Source organism: Cricetulus griseus, chromosome 2, assembly GCF_003668045.3.
Source record: "Cricetulus griseus strain 17A/GY chromosome 2, alternate assembly CriGri-PICRH-1.0, whole genome shotgun sequence".
Lineage (NCBI taxonomy): Eukaryota > Metazoa > Chordata > Mammalia > Rodentia > Cricetidae > Cricetulus > Cricetulus griseus.
In genome coordinates, this window is record NC_048595.1 from 121,046,286 (window position 1) to 121,062,448 (window position 16,163).

Genomic DNA, 16,163 nt, shown 5'->3' on the forward strand with positions numbered 1-16,163 from the left:
TTCAAAATAGGAAGTAAAAGTGAGTGTTTTATGGTACAGCTAGGTGAATAGCACATGGCTCTACTGAATAATTACAAGAAAGAAGTGCAGTGTCTTCTCAGGCCATGTAGGATTCAGGAATGTGCACCTGATTCACCTAGATTTTATTCCAGTTTGCTTAGACAAACTCATTGAATAGAAAAGATAACAGCAAATGGAGCTCAGTGCACCCTTGGTGATTTCTCCACACGTGTCAGTACTCAAGCTTAGACATTACCCATCTAATTTGACACTGTAACAAAAAACAACTCCCTAACCCCCAAACCCACAGTTTTAAAGTCTGTTTTAGTTATACTTAGGATGTAAAATGGGTAAATAGTATATGAAATTTTCCTTGCTAGAAACATTTATTTTCAAAAACCCTAGATGCAACTCTCTACTTAAATAGATACCAGTTGAGGGGAAAATGAGACACTGAAGTTAACAACTTGTACCTGATCAGCATAATTCGAGGACTAATTGTCTGTGAGTTTAAGTAGCACTTGTGTCCTTTGTGATATTGCTAGGCTGTTTTGTGCAGTGTCTGCACCACAAAAGCATGCCATTAAAAGTCTGCTCTTACTTGGTGGAAGCCAACAAATCGTTTGTTTTCCATTTGGAAGCTGTCTACAGGAGTGCTTCCCACACACACATAAAGGGCATAAATCCTCAGAGACTGAATGAACTGTGCCTTTTTATGGTCATCATGGAGGGGATATCTGATTTCCATATTCATTGATTTATTGGGAGTCCAGGTGCCAGGAGGCCTCTTAGGAAGGAACCAGATGTCTGCAGTAATTTCGGACTTCACTGGGGCCCCATAAGCAGATGTACTTCTTATTGTGGATACTGGAAGGAACAGTATAAGCAGTCTGATTAAAAACAAGTGGGTTAGTTATTACAAAGATGCACATCCTCTCCAGTGACCTAAACAAACAGCAAGCCAGTAACTCTTGAGACTTCTTCCCATGAGACTTAGAGTAGCAGGCCCCTCTTGTGCTGGACATGTGGGAGAAAGCAGGTAGTTTGGGTAGCAGTGGCTCAGAAAGGCTCTCCTGGGAACAACAAAGAAAGAAATGTGTCCCCAATGCAGTGTAAGATTAAATTGTCCACCTGCTGCCTGTTCTTCAGTCTCTGAGGTTTTCATTTGTTTGTTGGTTGGTTGGTTTGTTTTTATATAAAACTCCTTAAAAGGAGAGATAAGCCTGATGACTAACCCAAAGATGAGTGAAAGACATGAGACAAAGCTCAATTCTCATTCCTCAGGAATAAGGGTCAGAAGTTCCTCAAGTTACTGAATCAAGGCAGTAACCCAGTATACAAGAGGAAGAGACTTTTACATTGGCTGACAAGGCAGCTTCAACATTACTGACACTTTGAGGATTCTGAGATTCCTCCACTTGGTTTCAGACCTTCAGGCTCCCCTCTCTCACCCTATTCAAAACTTTTTATGAATACCTGTTTCTTACAAGGCCAAGTACTGAGTACTAGAAATCCCATCTTGAGCTAAGAAGAGAAAATTCTGTAGTAAAACCTTGTGGTCTAGACATGACTAGATGGTACAGTCATTTTAGGGGTGCCTCTGTGGAGGGGTTGAGTCTGGAGGAATATACAGAAAGACACAGACCTTCTCTCTGATAAAACCAAGCCAGGACACCTTTGCTGGAGCAGTCTCTGCCTTCAGAGACCCAATGCAAGGTGCCAAGTGAACATGGTTGTTATAGAAAGCAGGAACTTCTGCTTTGTGATGTGGAAACAAAGTACTGGGACAGTTTATAGTGGCAGTGGGCCAACTAGAGAGAGCAAATATATACAAGTGGCATTAAAAGACAAGAGTGTTTATGCAAGAAGAGATGAGAGAACTGAGTGAGGGAAGGCCAAAGCAAAGAACATGGCATGTTCATGTGATAGAGCTCTGACACAGGAGAAGCCTTGCCAGCCAGTGGAAGCAAAATTACAGAGGAACACAGCATGGAACAGGGATAGGAACACTGGACAGGCAAGCCAATCTTTGTTCTTTGTTTTTTGTGGGGTGGGGGTTTGAGACAGGGTTTCTCTGTAGCTTTGGAGGCTGTCCTGAAACTAGCTCTTGTAGACCAGACTGGTCTGAAACTCACAGAGATCCGCCTGCCTCTGCCTCCCAAGTGCTGGGATTAAAGGCATGTGCCACCACTGCCCAGCAACCAATCTTTGTTAAGTACCTAAGACAGGATATCATGATTTTTAAAGTGTTTATTCACATCATACTGCAAACATTCTATATCACCACTGATATTAAGGAAGTGGGGGAGAGAGGAAAGCAGGGAAAGAAAGAGAGGGAGGGATGGAGGAAGAGCAAGTTCATTGACATCACACTTTCTCCAGCTACAATCCCTGTTTCTATTCATCTTTTCATCTAAATTTTTGAAAGAATTATTGACATTCTATTTCCTGTGACCCTGACTCCAGGCAAATAGGTGCCCCATTCTCCACAAAAAAATAAATAAATAAATAACTCCTGTCTATGACATCAGCAACCCAGTGAAATCATTAACATTCAGTCCCCCTTGTCCAGACCTAAGAGAGATCTGATTCTGCAGCTGGCTATCCTCATTCATGTCCCTCATTCCCTGCTTTGCTGTCTTCCAATATAGACAACATAACACTCAATGTCTCATCATGAGATCCTTCTCTGGCTTCACTCACTTAGTGATCTAATTCAGTCACATGGCTTCAAATAACATCTACACCATCCATCATCTAAATTACACTAAATGCAATTGCCCTCTGCCTGAGCTGTTTCTTTAGGTTGCATTTGCAGCAAGCAAACTTCAGTGGTGAGGTATCTTTGTCCCTTATTGTTACCAACAACAAGCAGGTTTGCTTCTCTTTCCTATCAAGGAAGCTCCAGGATCCTCTTCTATACACCTTCACTGTGAGGTCAGAGCACCTATCACAGCTTGAGGGGTGCAGCAATCCACATGAGGTGCATGATCCCTATGCTAACAATGCCTTGTCTCTGTCTCTGGATTCCTCAAAGAGTCATAAGCTGCACTGGTAACTTGTGAGTAGAAGAATACGAAACCCTAATTTAGTATACTAGACCGGGGCAAAGTTAAGAGCCTCTCTAATGAGTAACTTAACGCCTTAACATATGGGAAGCCAAATACATTGCATACTAAAGCTTTGTACTCACAAATATTCAATAACATCCTACAGGACCAAATGTGCCAGCTTCAGCATGTTTCCCATTTCTAGACTTGGCGAAGAATTTTGTAATTAATCTGAATTTGAGGGATGAAAATCAACAAATATAGAACTTTCTAGAATGTTAAGGTACCAGGGGGAGTTTTACATCACTCATAGTTCACATGAATGATAGAAGTTTGGGGTGTTATTAGGGCTACTTTATATCATGACAAATAAAAGACCTAGAGATTGATATTAGGGTTCAGTCTTTAAGCTGAAGATCAGAAAAGCAAAGTAGCCGGGCACTAGCTTCAATCTACCTCAGTCTAAAAGGTAATCCTGGGGCTCCACCAAACCTCAAACTGCTGCCTTTCCTCAGCTTGGCTGGAGAATCCAGATACTTCAATGTCTTCCTATCCTCAATGTGGTTGGAAAATGAATGCTTGATCTGAGACCTTGCTCCTGTTTTATATACAAATCATGAGTCCTGGGATTGAAGACATGGGATCCCAAGTGCTGAGATCATCTTTGTGTGAGCTGTTTCTCTTTAGGACTAGATCAATTTCATGTAGCTCAGTGTAGCCTGAACTAACAGAGATCTGTCTATCTACCTCTGAGTCCTGGGATTAAAGATGTGTACCACCACTTTCTAGCTCTATGGCTGCTGGGATTAAAGGTGTTAATCCTTTTGCCTGACCTCTAGAACTTGTGGCTGATCTTGCTTTCTGAATCCTCAGGCAAGCTTTAATAAATCATAAATAATATATCACCACACTATTTCTGTTGAAAAACTTGTTTGGCTTCTGGCCAACCCACAAACTAGCTCTCCCCCATCCCAACAACTCTCTCTCCCTTCTGCATGCCGAGATAAGCCCATCTCACTCACACATTTCTCCTGAAAGTGCTTCCTTGGGATACAACTAGAACACATGCTTGTCATCCTGATGTCTCTATGTGTGTAACCAAACACTGCCAGTCTTTACGCAAAGCCTGTAGATCAAATCAAACCAAACTTCAGGTCAGTTCCCAATGGTAGAAAGTAATTAACCTCTTACAGAAAAAGTGCTGTTAAAACCAAGTCTCAAGCCCTTTGCCTTCATTAAATATAGTGAAAAGGGTTATTTGTATGCTGTCAGAATTTGCAACACGGAAAGGTAATTTTAAATTCTATATGGTAATAGATGGTTTTAAGGGAAGAGGCAAAATGTTGCCCTGAAAGGGACTGTCTCTTTCACAACTCTACTAAAATCACCAATATAGGCTGAAGCTGGAACCCAGTACTGTAGCACCTGACAAGCGTTCAATCGTCAGCAAGATGAGGGAAAAGTCTCTGCCAGGTAAAATGCTTTCTGCCTGTAATTTCAGCACTCAGGAACTGCATCAAAGGCTAGCCATGAATCTGAGGTGAGTGGGTGCTACAGGATATCCCAGGCCAGCCTGAACTACAGAGTAAGACCCTGTCCCAAATATCCAAAAAAGAAAAGGGCTGAAATACTGAGGATGTAACCCTCTTGTTACTTGTTTTGCAGACTTGTTTTTCTCTTGGCCAGAACGAATCTCATTCCCTTTCTTGTAGATCAGCAGTGAGCCTCAAGGACTATTTCAACTCTTATTCTGGGAAGCCAAGAAGCATACAAGCCAGCTTTCTACAGTTTGGTGATTAACAGGATGTCTAGACAGGCTTTCATGAGCTTAACATTATTAATTAAACAGCTGTTTGGTTAATCACAATAGCAAGAGTAATTCCTGGAATAAATATTTTATTAATATGCCCATCAATAAAGCAAAAGTAAAAGGAAATATTCTAATTAATTTATTTGTAATAATATTGAGACTATGACTGGCGAATTCTGTTTGAGGGCCTGGACAGTGAGCTAATGTTTCTAGCATGGTAAATCTTCATCTTATTGTTCCTAACTAATGGAACTATATATTTCAATTTCCTGGCCAAAATTCCTTTTATGTCATCTATCAAGGCTATATTAAGGTCCATTAGTGAACAATCGGACCTGACAAACACTCGGTTGGTACATATTGTTCCTTTCCTTTAGGGCTGTGTGTCCCCACATTTCATTGGCAGGAACAACATTTTCTGCTAGATAAGGCATGTACTGTCACTATGATTAAATATCTGACAACATTCTCTGTCAATCAAAAGGCATAATATTTGAAAAAGAAAAAATGCATTTGACCAGCACATACACAGTACATATTTTCATGAAATATAGCTAATCTAATACTTTTTCAGGATCCATAGCCTTAAACCATAGGGGAGAAATACAAGTTACATTGAATTTAATCTGAAAATATTAGCCCAAAGGTTAATGTTTTTCCTTCACAGAAGTCCGTGTATAATGAACTTCCATGTTTCTCATGACTTGTTTACTGCCATAGGCTATCCATCCATCCTTCAACTGTTCATTCAATTTCAGTTTTACTTTACTTGGATGAGGAAATGAAGACAATAAACCTCATATCTAATCTTTAATGTTAACCATCTGGTCAACATATATTTTTGAGGCTAGAAGAAGGTCTGAAATAGAACCATATAAAAGTTCCTGCAAAAAGTAAAATTTTATTTTATGGTGTAGAAGTCCCTTGTAGGACACTTATATTTGTATCCTTAAGTATATTAAATGTGTATCAAAATGATTTGCCAGTTAACACTTAATACTTTCCAGACCTGTTCTAGCAGCTGGAAGGAAAATCAGAGGGTCAAGATCGAAATGTTACTCTCTCAGGGAGGAGGGGATTGGGTGGGGGTGCTCAAGGCAAAGTGGTCTCCTGTTGAGTCTCCAGGCTCAATTCCATCAAATTAACTCCACATATTGATATGTGAGAGCAGGGTTCCAGCAAGACTGTTTGCTCCTAAAGGGCCTTCTCATCAATCCTCTGGCCTTTCTTCCAGTAAATGCCAATAGACCAACCAGTAAATGCTGATGGACTTACCAATAAATGTTGATGGATCAAGCTGTGCCAAATGGATTGAGCAATATTAGATAACACCAAAATATATGTTCTCTGTCAAAAAAGCTAGCTAAACATGAATGTATACTTTAGATGTCCTGCTCAAAAGGCACAAAATGAAAGATAATAACAATAAGTTATTCAATAATAACAATAAGGAAAGTGTTCACTTACCTTAAGTCAACACTTAGGTGTAAGTAAAGGTGTTACCCACCTTTCTTAAGGAGTGTGTGTAGTCCATTAGAACAATAGAAATTCACACTCATAATAGTTCTGAGTATCAGGAAAGTCTCAAGTCTCACCTCAGAGTGACCCTAGTGCACTCACCCAAACACACCCACACATTATTGTCTTTCTGTTACTCATCTAGATAAGAAATAGTGATTATGTCAGAATTAACTGGCCTTAGTTTGATTATGAGAATTAAAATATAAAATTATCATACAACATAACAACCTCTATAATAAAATTAGAAATGCTTGTCTAAATTTCTATATATCATTAAACATCACAACTGGTTCAAGTGGATTTCTATCCCAGCAGGGTCCTTTTCTACACTGTTGAAGCAGACCTGGTGTGTCAATCATTTCAGTCTCCTTAGGAAGAAACCCGAAGCTAGTTTAGTGACAGTTTGGTTTAGCCTTTATGGTTCCAAAGAAATCTAATCCATTAATGTTTATGTCACTGAACTTGGGTCCCCTGAAGCCATTAAACTGTTTTTCAAGCAAAAATAACCTCTTCAAAGTTAGTTGCCAAAGCAGGTTGTCTTAGTTACTATTCTGTTTTTGTCAAGGGACACCATAACCAAGGCAGCACTTAGGAAGCATTTAACTGGGGGCTTGCTTATAGTTTCCAAGAATTCATTCATTTTCATCATAGCAAGAAGCATGGCAGCATGCAGGCAAGTCTGATCCTGGAGCTGAAGATACAACTTCTCTGTTCAAATCATCCAATACCATGATTCCAGCTCAAACACTGACCTCGTTACTCTCTCAGACCATCTCCTAAAGCTGAAGTTCTAAGGCAAGCCTGCCCATATCTTAAAACACAAGTTCACAGATGTAGAATAAATGCCCTCAGAGGGTTTCTACATCCCATTCCATAAACCTGTGATGAAATAACTACTCAACACAAAGGAAATATTTTGAGCTTATGAATGAAAGTAGGTGTGATAATCAGATGGACTTAACAATGTGGAGATTTCCAAGGTTGTCCAAGGGTGTTCAACACTATGACATGCACCAGCAAAAGTAGGACAAGGAGGCAGAGTAGGGAAGACATCAGTGATAGCAACACAACAAGAAATATTCCCTGAGGTTTCTGGCATTGAAGATAGAGAGTTGGTGACACCAGTTGTGGAATAGAGAAACCTTATGGAAGTTGTAAAGCAAGGAAACAGATTTTGCAAGACCTTCTAGAAGGACTCCAGCCCTGCTGATGTGTGATGTTAGCTTGATGAAGCCTATTCCAGGCTTCAGCAAAGAAAACAACTTTCTGTTATTTATGTGACTTTACTATACCAGCAACATAAAACAAGTAAAAGAGAGCTCCTTGTTCAAGCATAAGTACATATGTGGGTAGACAATGTGTACTTCCCAAGCAGAGAGACCAACATGAGTTAGGCACCTCCCAGCATATAAAATATTGAGAAAACTGTTCCAATGTTGTGAAACTGCCTTTACTTTCTGAAATAAAAAAATAAATCCCAATTTTACCAAACATTTTAGACCATAAAACATCATGCAAAATAATAAGACTAGGGCTTGGAGAAATGACCCAATGGTTAAGGGCACTTACTACTCTTACAGAGGACCCAGGTTCAGTTCCCAATATCTACATGGTGGCTCACAGCCATCTATACCCCTGGCTACATGGGATTAAGTAGGTGCCCTCTTCTGGCACATACAGGGACCTGCATACATGTGCTGCTCATACACTCATGTAGGCACACACACATACACAGAAATAAAAAATAGATCTTCAAATGAACAAATTACTAATAATGACAAATTCCTAAATAGGCAAAGAAACTGAATTTAATGCACATAACTGTGGCTGGTAAAAACTAAAGGTGTATCAGATGAAGTAAATCTGTTACAAGAAGAAGGTGTTTTATTTTATGAATTCATACTTTCTAGGAACAAATAGCCACCACTACAAATGACATGGTGAGATGAGTACTGTTAGTTACTACTGAAGTAGAGTAAGAGACATTACAGTTTATTTTTTATTATTTTTAACAAGCTCATTATAATTATATATTTTATTATATTGAATATTTCAAAACAACTGGAAGGAATGAGTTTGCACAAAATGAAGCAAACATTCTAAAAACCAAGTCAATAACTATAAAAATGACAACAAAAAATGTTGTTTTACTATAATCATTCTACATTAGTGCTGGAATAACTGGCTATCAACATGTAGAAGAATGCAAATAGATTCATATCTATATCCATGCACAAAACTCAAGTCCAAATGGATCAAAGACCTCAACATAAATCCACACTGCACCTCATAGAAGAAAAATTGGGAAGTACCCTTGAACGCATGAACACAGGAGAACACTTATAAAATATAATGCCCATAGCACAGGCACTGAAAGCAATGATTTAAAATGGGACCTCCTGAAATTGAGAAGTTTCTATAAGACAAAGGACATGGTCAATAAGACAAATTGGCTCCCTACAGAATGGGAAAAGAGCTTCACCAACCCCACATCAGACAGAGGACTGATCTCAAAAATACATAAAGAACTCAAGAAACTAGACATCAAAATACCAAATAATCCAATTTAAAAATGGGGCACACTCCTCCCCAAAACGTGGGTGTTAGGAGCCTAGGCAGTCTATGGGGCCTCTGGTAGTGGAACAGTATTTATCCCTACTGTACAAATGGACATTGGGAGCCTATTCCCCATAGAGGGATATTCTCCCAGCCTAGACACAAGGTGGAGGGCCTAGGCCCTGCCCCAAATGATATGACAGACTTTTATGATCCACCATGGAAGGCCTCACCCTTTATATGGAGCAGAAGAGGGATGGGATGGGGGTTGGTGGGGAGCATGAGAGGATGGGAGGGAGAGGGAACTGGGATTGATATATAAAATATGATTGTTTCTAATTTAAATTTTAAAAATGAAAAAATGGTGTACAGAACTAAACAGAGAATTCTCAACATAAAAATCTCAAATGGCTGACACTTAAGGACACTTAAGGAAGGAATTGCTCAGCATCCTTAGTCAACAGAGAAATGCAAACGAAAATGACTCCGAGATACCATCTTACACTAGTCAGAATGGCCAAGATCAAAAACACAGATGATAGCTTACGCTGGTGGAAGTGTAAACTTGTACAGCCACTTTGGAAATCAGTATGGTAGTTTCTCAGAAAATTGGGAATCAATCTACCTCAAGACCCAACAATACCACTCTTGGGCATATACCCAAAGGATGCATTCTCATACCACAAGGACATTAGCTCAACTGTGTTCTTAGCAGCATTAATCATAATAGCCAGAACCTGGAAACAACCTAGATGCCCCTCAACCAAAGGAAAAAAATGACATCATGAAATTTGTAAACAAATGGATGGAACTAGAAAAAAACATCCTGGGTGAGGTAATCCAGACACAGAAAGACAAACACAGTATGTACTTACTCATAAGTGGATATTAGACAAAAAGCAAAGGATAACCATGACCCCAAGGAAGCTAGGTAATAAGGAGAACCCTAAGGGAGACATACATGGATCCCCCTGGGAAGGGGAAAAAGACAAGATCTCCTAAGAAAAATTGGGAACATGGTGGGAAGGGAGGGAGAGGGGGAAATGGAAGAGAAGATGGAAGGGGAGGGGAGAAAGGAAGAGAAGAAGAGAACATTAGGAAAAAGGATGGTCAAGATAGGGAAGGACAGAGAGTGAGAGCAGTGAAAGAGGTATCTTGATTGAGGGAGTCATTATGGGCTAGTGAGAAACCTGGCACTAAGGAAATTCCCAGGAATCCACAAGGATGACCTCAGCTAAGACCCTAAGAATTAGTGGAGAGGGTGCCTGAAATGGCCTTCCCTTGTGTAATTAGATTTCTAACTACTTGAATTATCACCATAGGAAGCAGATGCAAAGATTCACAGCTAAGCACTGGGCTGAGCACTGAGAGTCCAGGTGAACAGAGAGAGGAGCAAAAATATGAACAAAGGGGTCAAGACCATTTTGGGGATATGCACAGAATCAGCTAACCTGAGCTAGTGGGAACTAACTGATCTGGACTGACAGCCAGCCCAGGAACCTGCATAGGACCAAACTAGGTCCTCTGAACGTGGGTGACAGTAGTATGGCTTGGGCAGTCTGTTGGGCCACTGGCAGTGGAACCAGGATTTATTCCTAGTGCTTGAACTGGCCTTTTGAAGCCCATTCTCTCTGGAGAGATACCTTGCTCAGCCTAGGTATAGGGAGGGGGAACATTGGTCCTGTCTCAAAGTGATGTGGCAGACTTTGTTGACTCCCCATGTGTATAGGGTGGGGGGGAGAGTAGGAGGAGAGGAGGGAGTGGGAACTAGGATTGGTATGTAAAATGAAAAAAGATTGTAAAATTTAAAAAGAGAAAAGAGAAAAAATAAAATGTTATCTTTAAGAACAAAAAAATTCTATCTTAGGAACCAAGATGTAGAAATAGGGATAAACACACAGGAGAAAGACATTAATATTCCTATATGAATTATAATAAAATGACTTGGTGGAATACTGTACATTATAATACATTCAAATGGTGCATTTTTATGTAGGCATGAGTGACTTAGTCTTGCTTGGGTCATGGGAATGTCACTATGACTTGGAAACTGTGTGGAAGAGCATGAGGGGAATTCCCAACACTGTTGTGGTGGTCATAGGTCACTTTGCTTTTCTGTTTGTAGCTGATTTCCTGTACAAGCTGGATTTTGTAGAAGCCAATTAAAAAACAGTTCTGTTCACTTTTCAAGCACATTTACTGACCAAATTTTATCTCACCTTTGGAATCATATTTCAAGCTGAATTTACAGCTTCTTTGGGTTCCCTTGTAGAAAGTAAATTATCTCAACTAGGTTCATGTGAACCCTCAGCTCTTCACTTGCACCCCATCTCAGTACCCAGATCTTCAGTAAGAAGGGGCCATACAGTTAGCTGCTTTAGTCTCAACTCTTGTTTTCTTGGTTATTCAAGCTGAAATAGTGATAGATACAGGGAGTGAGGGTTGAACACAACTGCCTCACGTGCAAGCTGGAAGAGGATACTCCCAGGATTTGACAGTTTCCACTGGCTGCTCTTTTCCTAGAGTGATTTTGTGGGTGACTGGGAACCTCACTCCACGACCCCTTCATCATCCACGTGTCTCTCATTACCATTTGTGGGTTGACCACTTAACAGGATACTCACATTTGGGTACCCAGTGTTCAAGCATCCTTCTCCTGAGCATCTTCTGTGGTAGGAAGCCTCCCTGTAAGGCACTCGAAGGCCTTGCTCCCTACCTTCTCACTCAGCCTCTCGGGACTTCTTGACCCTTATCTCCATTGTCTGGGGTAGGGTTAGAAACCTCCTTAGGAATTGCCACGGACAGCTGCATATCATATCCCACAGGTATTCCTTGCAGTAGGCAGCCTTTGACACTGGGGCCGCCAGAATGTTTCTAATGCGGTATGAGAATGCTAAGCACTGGGCTGAGCTCCAAGAGTCCAGTTGAACAGAGAGAGGAGCAAAAATATGAACAAAGGGGTCATCATTTTATAATGAGGATAGGAGAAGGAAACAAGCTTTGACCACACAGAAAAGGGCAAAATGACCAACTATCAGAGCCAGTGAGGCAGCTGTTTTTAACCCTATTGAAGAACCCGAGATTAGCTGAGATTAATTGACAGTTTTGACTGTTGTGTCCCTGACTGTGTAGAACAGAAATTATCATTCAGAGAAGTGCAGGGAAAAAAACAGGACAAGTGGCAAGGCTGCTCTGTGGTATGGCTGTTCCTTAAGACACTTATCAAGGAGTACATTGTTCTTTCCTACTATTACATTTCATCACTAACTAATCACCAGCAAGTTAATGTATTTTCTTATGATGTAATTAACGAACAATTTACTACTCAACAGAATTTACATTCTCACGGCATTTTAAATTATTAAGTAGATGATTGCTGTTTAATTTATGTGCAACATGTTTTTAGTCCTTTTCTGCCTGTTAAGCATTAAAACGGTTATAAAAATAATGAATATAGTACAAATTGTTCTATAAATACAGAAAAGTAAAGTATATATTAGAAATAATTTGTAATCATGTTTATATCCTAAATCAAAGTCCAAGTATCCAGAATTGTTTATATTTCTCATTTATCTCTATTTTTTAGAAACCTATTTAGGTGATTGAAAAATGAAAAGGTTTTAAATAGCAGTTATTGTTTAGACGTAAAATTTTATCCTGTTACAAAAGTTATTTGATATATAGGTACAAACTCTAAAAACATATGCTTTTTTTCCAGCTGGTTGGCTTTGTGTATGCCTGTTATGTGATCAACATATCCATGGAAGAAGAAGACACCTGTAAGTACTGTAATCCTCTCTGGGGTTCCCTCTGGATAAGACACTGATTTCCTAAAAGCCATCACAAGGCTAGGAAATCTTCCATATTTCAAACTCTGCATAGTAAGGTTATAAGAGAAGCAACAGAGTCAACTTCACACAAGCCAGGAATATTAAACAGCAACCCTCACTCCTCACTGTGAGCTGCTCATGAGTATGAGGGAGCCTCAGAAGCCTGGAGAGCACAGTTAGCCATGTCAGAGTGAGGTCCCCCACAGAGCTAAGCATGGCTATCTAGTTAAAGGTACTCTAGTCATCACAAATTGGGAGTGTGCTGCTGTTAAAATTTTGAAATTTAACTAACAGCAATGATAGTAATACAACGCATTGTGAGAATCAAATGAACTACATAAATTTATGAAACAACAAAATTAAAGACTTTCATGTGAAATTTTTAAAAAATGAAGATCTACTAAAAGTGACTGGTGGTATGCTCAGCAACTAAGCCGTGGTTTAACATCAAATAAACGGTGTGTGGTGACTTGACTCTCTGTTTCAGAGGTATACGAGCACAGGACAATAATGCTGTTTATCAAACAGCTGCCAATGTATAAGGCACTTTCCACTCAACTCGCTGGTGTGCTCACGTAAGACAACAGCAAATATTAACCAGTTTTCACAGTTGGGTTACTTTGGAAAATCACATCTACCCATTTCCACTGTCATCCAAATTGCTTGAAATAGAGCATTTAACAAAATGGGGGTGTTTGGCTAACCTTTATAATGGCCTTTCTAGAATCAGTTCCAAAATGATCTCTACCAAACAGATGCAGGAGTAATGCCAGAACCAAAATTCATGACAATGTGATCTTATCTCCGTTACTCCAACAAATGAAAGAAAATACTAGACTTTGAGGCTAAAAGTAGACATCAGTCTTTTGTCTAACACGATGAATATAGAAAATCATCTCCTCCAGGCTTGTGAGTTTTAAGTGAAAGTACAAAATACACAATGGCATGTAAAATAAGAGTCTCACCTACATTGGGTAGAGATTTTTTTTAACCTCTCCCAGTCTTTCTTTAGAGCAATGGTTCTTAACCTGTGGGTCATGATCCCTTTGGAGGTGAAAGACATTTTCACAGGGGTTGGATATCAGATTTTTACATCACAATTTATAAAATTAGCAAAATTACAGGTATGAAGTTGCAACAAAAAATAATTTTGTGGTTGGGGTCACCATAACATGAGTAGCTGTATTAAGGGGTTGCAGCATTAAAAAAAATTGAGAACTACTGCTTTAAAGCCATACTATCAGAGGACAGGGAATATGTTGCTACTGGCAGATACTGTATTCCTATTGACTTTGGTATCTTTAATTAAGTGAAGCTTCTCTATAGAAATCTCTGAATCAGCTAATATAATGACATCACACTCACATTGAAGTGGCTGTTCACAGCCTAGTCTATTAATAGTTTAATTTTAGTGCTTGTTATAAGGGCCATACATAAAGTTACTCAGTGGCATCTGGATGTTGTTGTTGTGCTGCCATCAATTCCAATAATACTTAGAGTCAAGAAGATCCTGGAGTACTCAAAACAAAGTCTTTATAACCAATGTAACATGATAATCTGATGGAAGAAGGATGACAGTGAAAAGGAAATTACAAACCTTTCAGTCTGGAGATTTGCACAACAGAGATTTTACATTTTTACTGAAAGAAGAATCCGAGGAAGAGGTGCCATTAAATCATCCCAGAGTCTCCAGAAGCAGATGTGAGTAAAAATCAATGTCTACTGCCAATTTCCATCATCTCTTGGACTAGCACAACCACTGCCTACACTTTGTAGAATTCTAGGCACAATAGCGTAATATGTAATGCTCTTTGATATGACATTACCAACCCACAACCAAAGAGAAAGAGAAGCACGCGTTCTTTGAATTGTTTTTCAAAAATGTAAACACTAAGGAAGCAACATTAGTAACTTTACAGTGTACCTAAGTATACCTCTGGAAAGTTCATTCTGAAAGGCAACTTCAAAACTACCCTAATGCAACAGTATGTTGGCCAATACGCCATCATTCCTCTTGAAATCTCCGAGGTATTCAAAGTATAGAGTTAAGCCTTGTTCTCGGACTGAAAGCTGCCAACACCTTAAGGTTTAATAGCAGCCTCACTGTTCTCTTCTGCATGGCTTCCAGCTACCATTTCATATGGACGTTTCTAAAGGGTAGTAAACGTTTAGGGAAACATTCATTTCCAGCCACTTACCTTCCCTGTTATCTCTCAGCCTCTTTACTTACTGTTTCTTATAAAGATTATGATCTCAGGTCAAAGATGAAGATATAAAAGCTGACAGAGCACGCATGGGGTCTGTGACTTCAATGCTTATCCTAATGAAAAAGCCAACGTGTGTTATTCACTCCTTCTTTTTTATTCCCCTATCAATCTTAATAAATACTCCAGTGAAACTGGAATGTTTGGGATCTCTAGTCATAAAACCCTACTGAAGTCTCCGCTGTGAGTCCTTGACCAAAGTGAACTGCCAGCTGTTATTATCTTGTCAGACAGACCAACAGGGAAGGTTTTGTTTCAAACAAGTGTAGTGATGAGGCAAACTATGCTGAAAAGCAACCACCACTGTATATAAGTACTAAGGCTTTTCTGAGGAATCTATTCTAGCCTAACTTCCAAATTTCACTTGGTACATTGACTTCAGCAATCACCAAACATCAGGGATCTGCAGGTGGTGACTTCTGGGAAGGTCAGGCAGTGTAAGAAGGGTCTGATTACAGTGCAAAGGCAGAAAGAGGACACCAACTCCTGGATATATCATGAGACATTATTATTTTCCCTATAATACTTTCAGAGGCACTCAAGCACTAAAACCCACAGACCAAGAAAGGCCCTGCATGGGGCAAGATAGAGAAACTTTTCATTCAAATTATTTCCAAAGCAAAGGCTAAGCTCACAGTGAAGCCAAGCCCCAGCTGCTGTCCAATTCAGTGCAGACTTAACTCAGCCTGAGCAGGAACTGTATCCAGTTCACATTCTGCTCCCTTCACTTTTTCCCACGTGCCTGTTTGAACGTTGAAGGAGCGTTCCTCCTTCTGTCTATCCACTGACATTTTTTTCCCCATCCATCCACACTGAATTGCCTCTTCCCAAGATGTCCACTGTCTTCTCCTCTTCCTGGCTATCTGGAGGGATCTGTGATACATCGCCCAATGCTTTCTTGGCACATTATGTATTTTCTTTGGAAACATTTAACACAATTGTAACTTTTTAAGGTCACAGCATTTACCACAGCAACCTCATTTCCCAACACAGTGGACATTCTATAGAATACACAGGTGTGTGACTTTTTCTGGTTAAATGGAAGCAAATGTCTATTCGCTACACATAAAGATGTGACGGCAGAGTAAGGGTGTGATTCCCATTCGTAGTTTGATGAAACAGTGAGTCTTTT

The 16,163-nt window shown here is 39.7% G+C and overlaps 1 protein-coding gene across 1 annotated transcript in view; it reads left to right on the forward strand.

Moving 5' to 3' along the window:
• Window positions 1-16,163, forward strand: part of Nkain3 (sodium/potassium transporting ATPase interacting 3) — a 358,162-nt gene that overhangs the window by 299,998 nt on the left and 42,001 nt on the right. Inside the window, exon 5 of the mRNA XM_027402969.2 lies at window positions 12,656-12,716. Within this exon, the coding sequence (XP_027258770.1) occupies window positions 12,656-12,716 (61 nt within the window). The remainder of the gene's footprint in view (window positions 1-12,655; window positions 12,717-16,163) is intronic.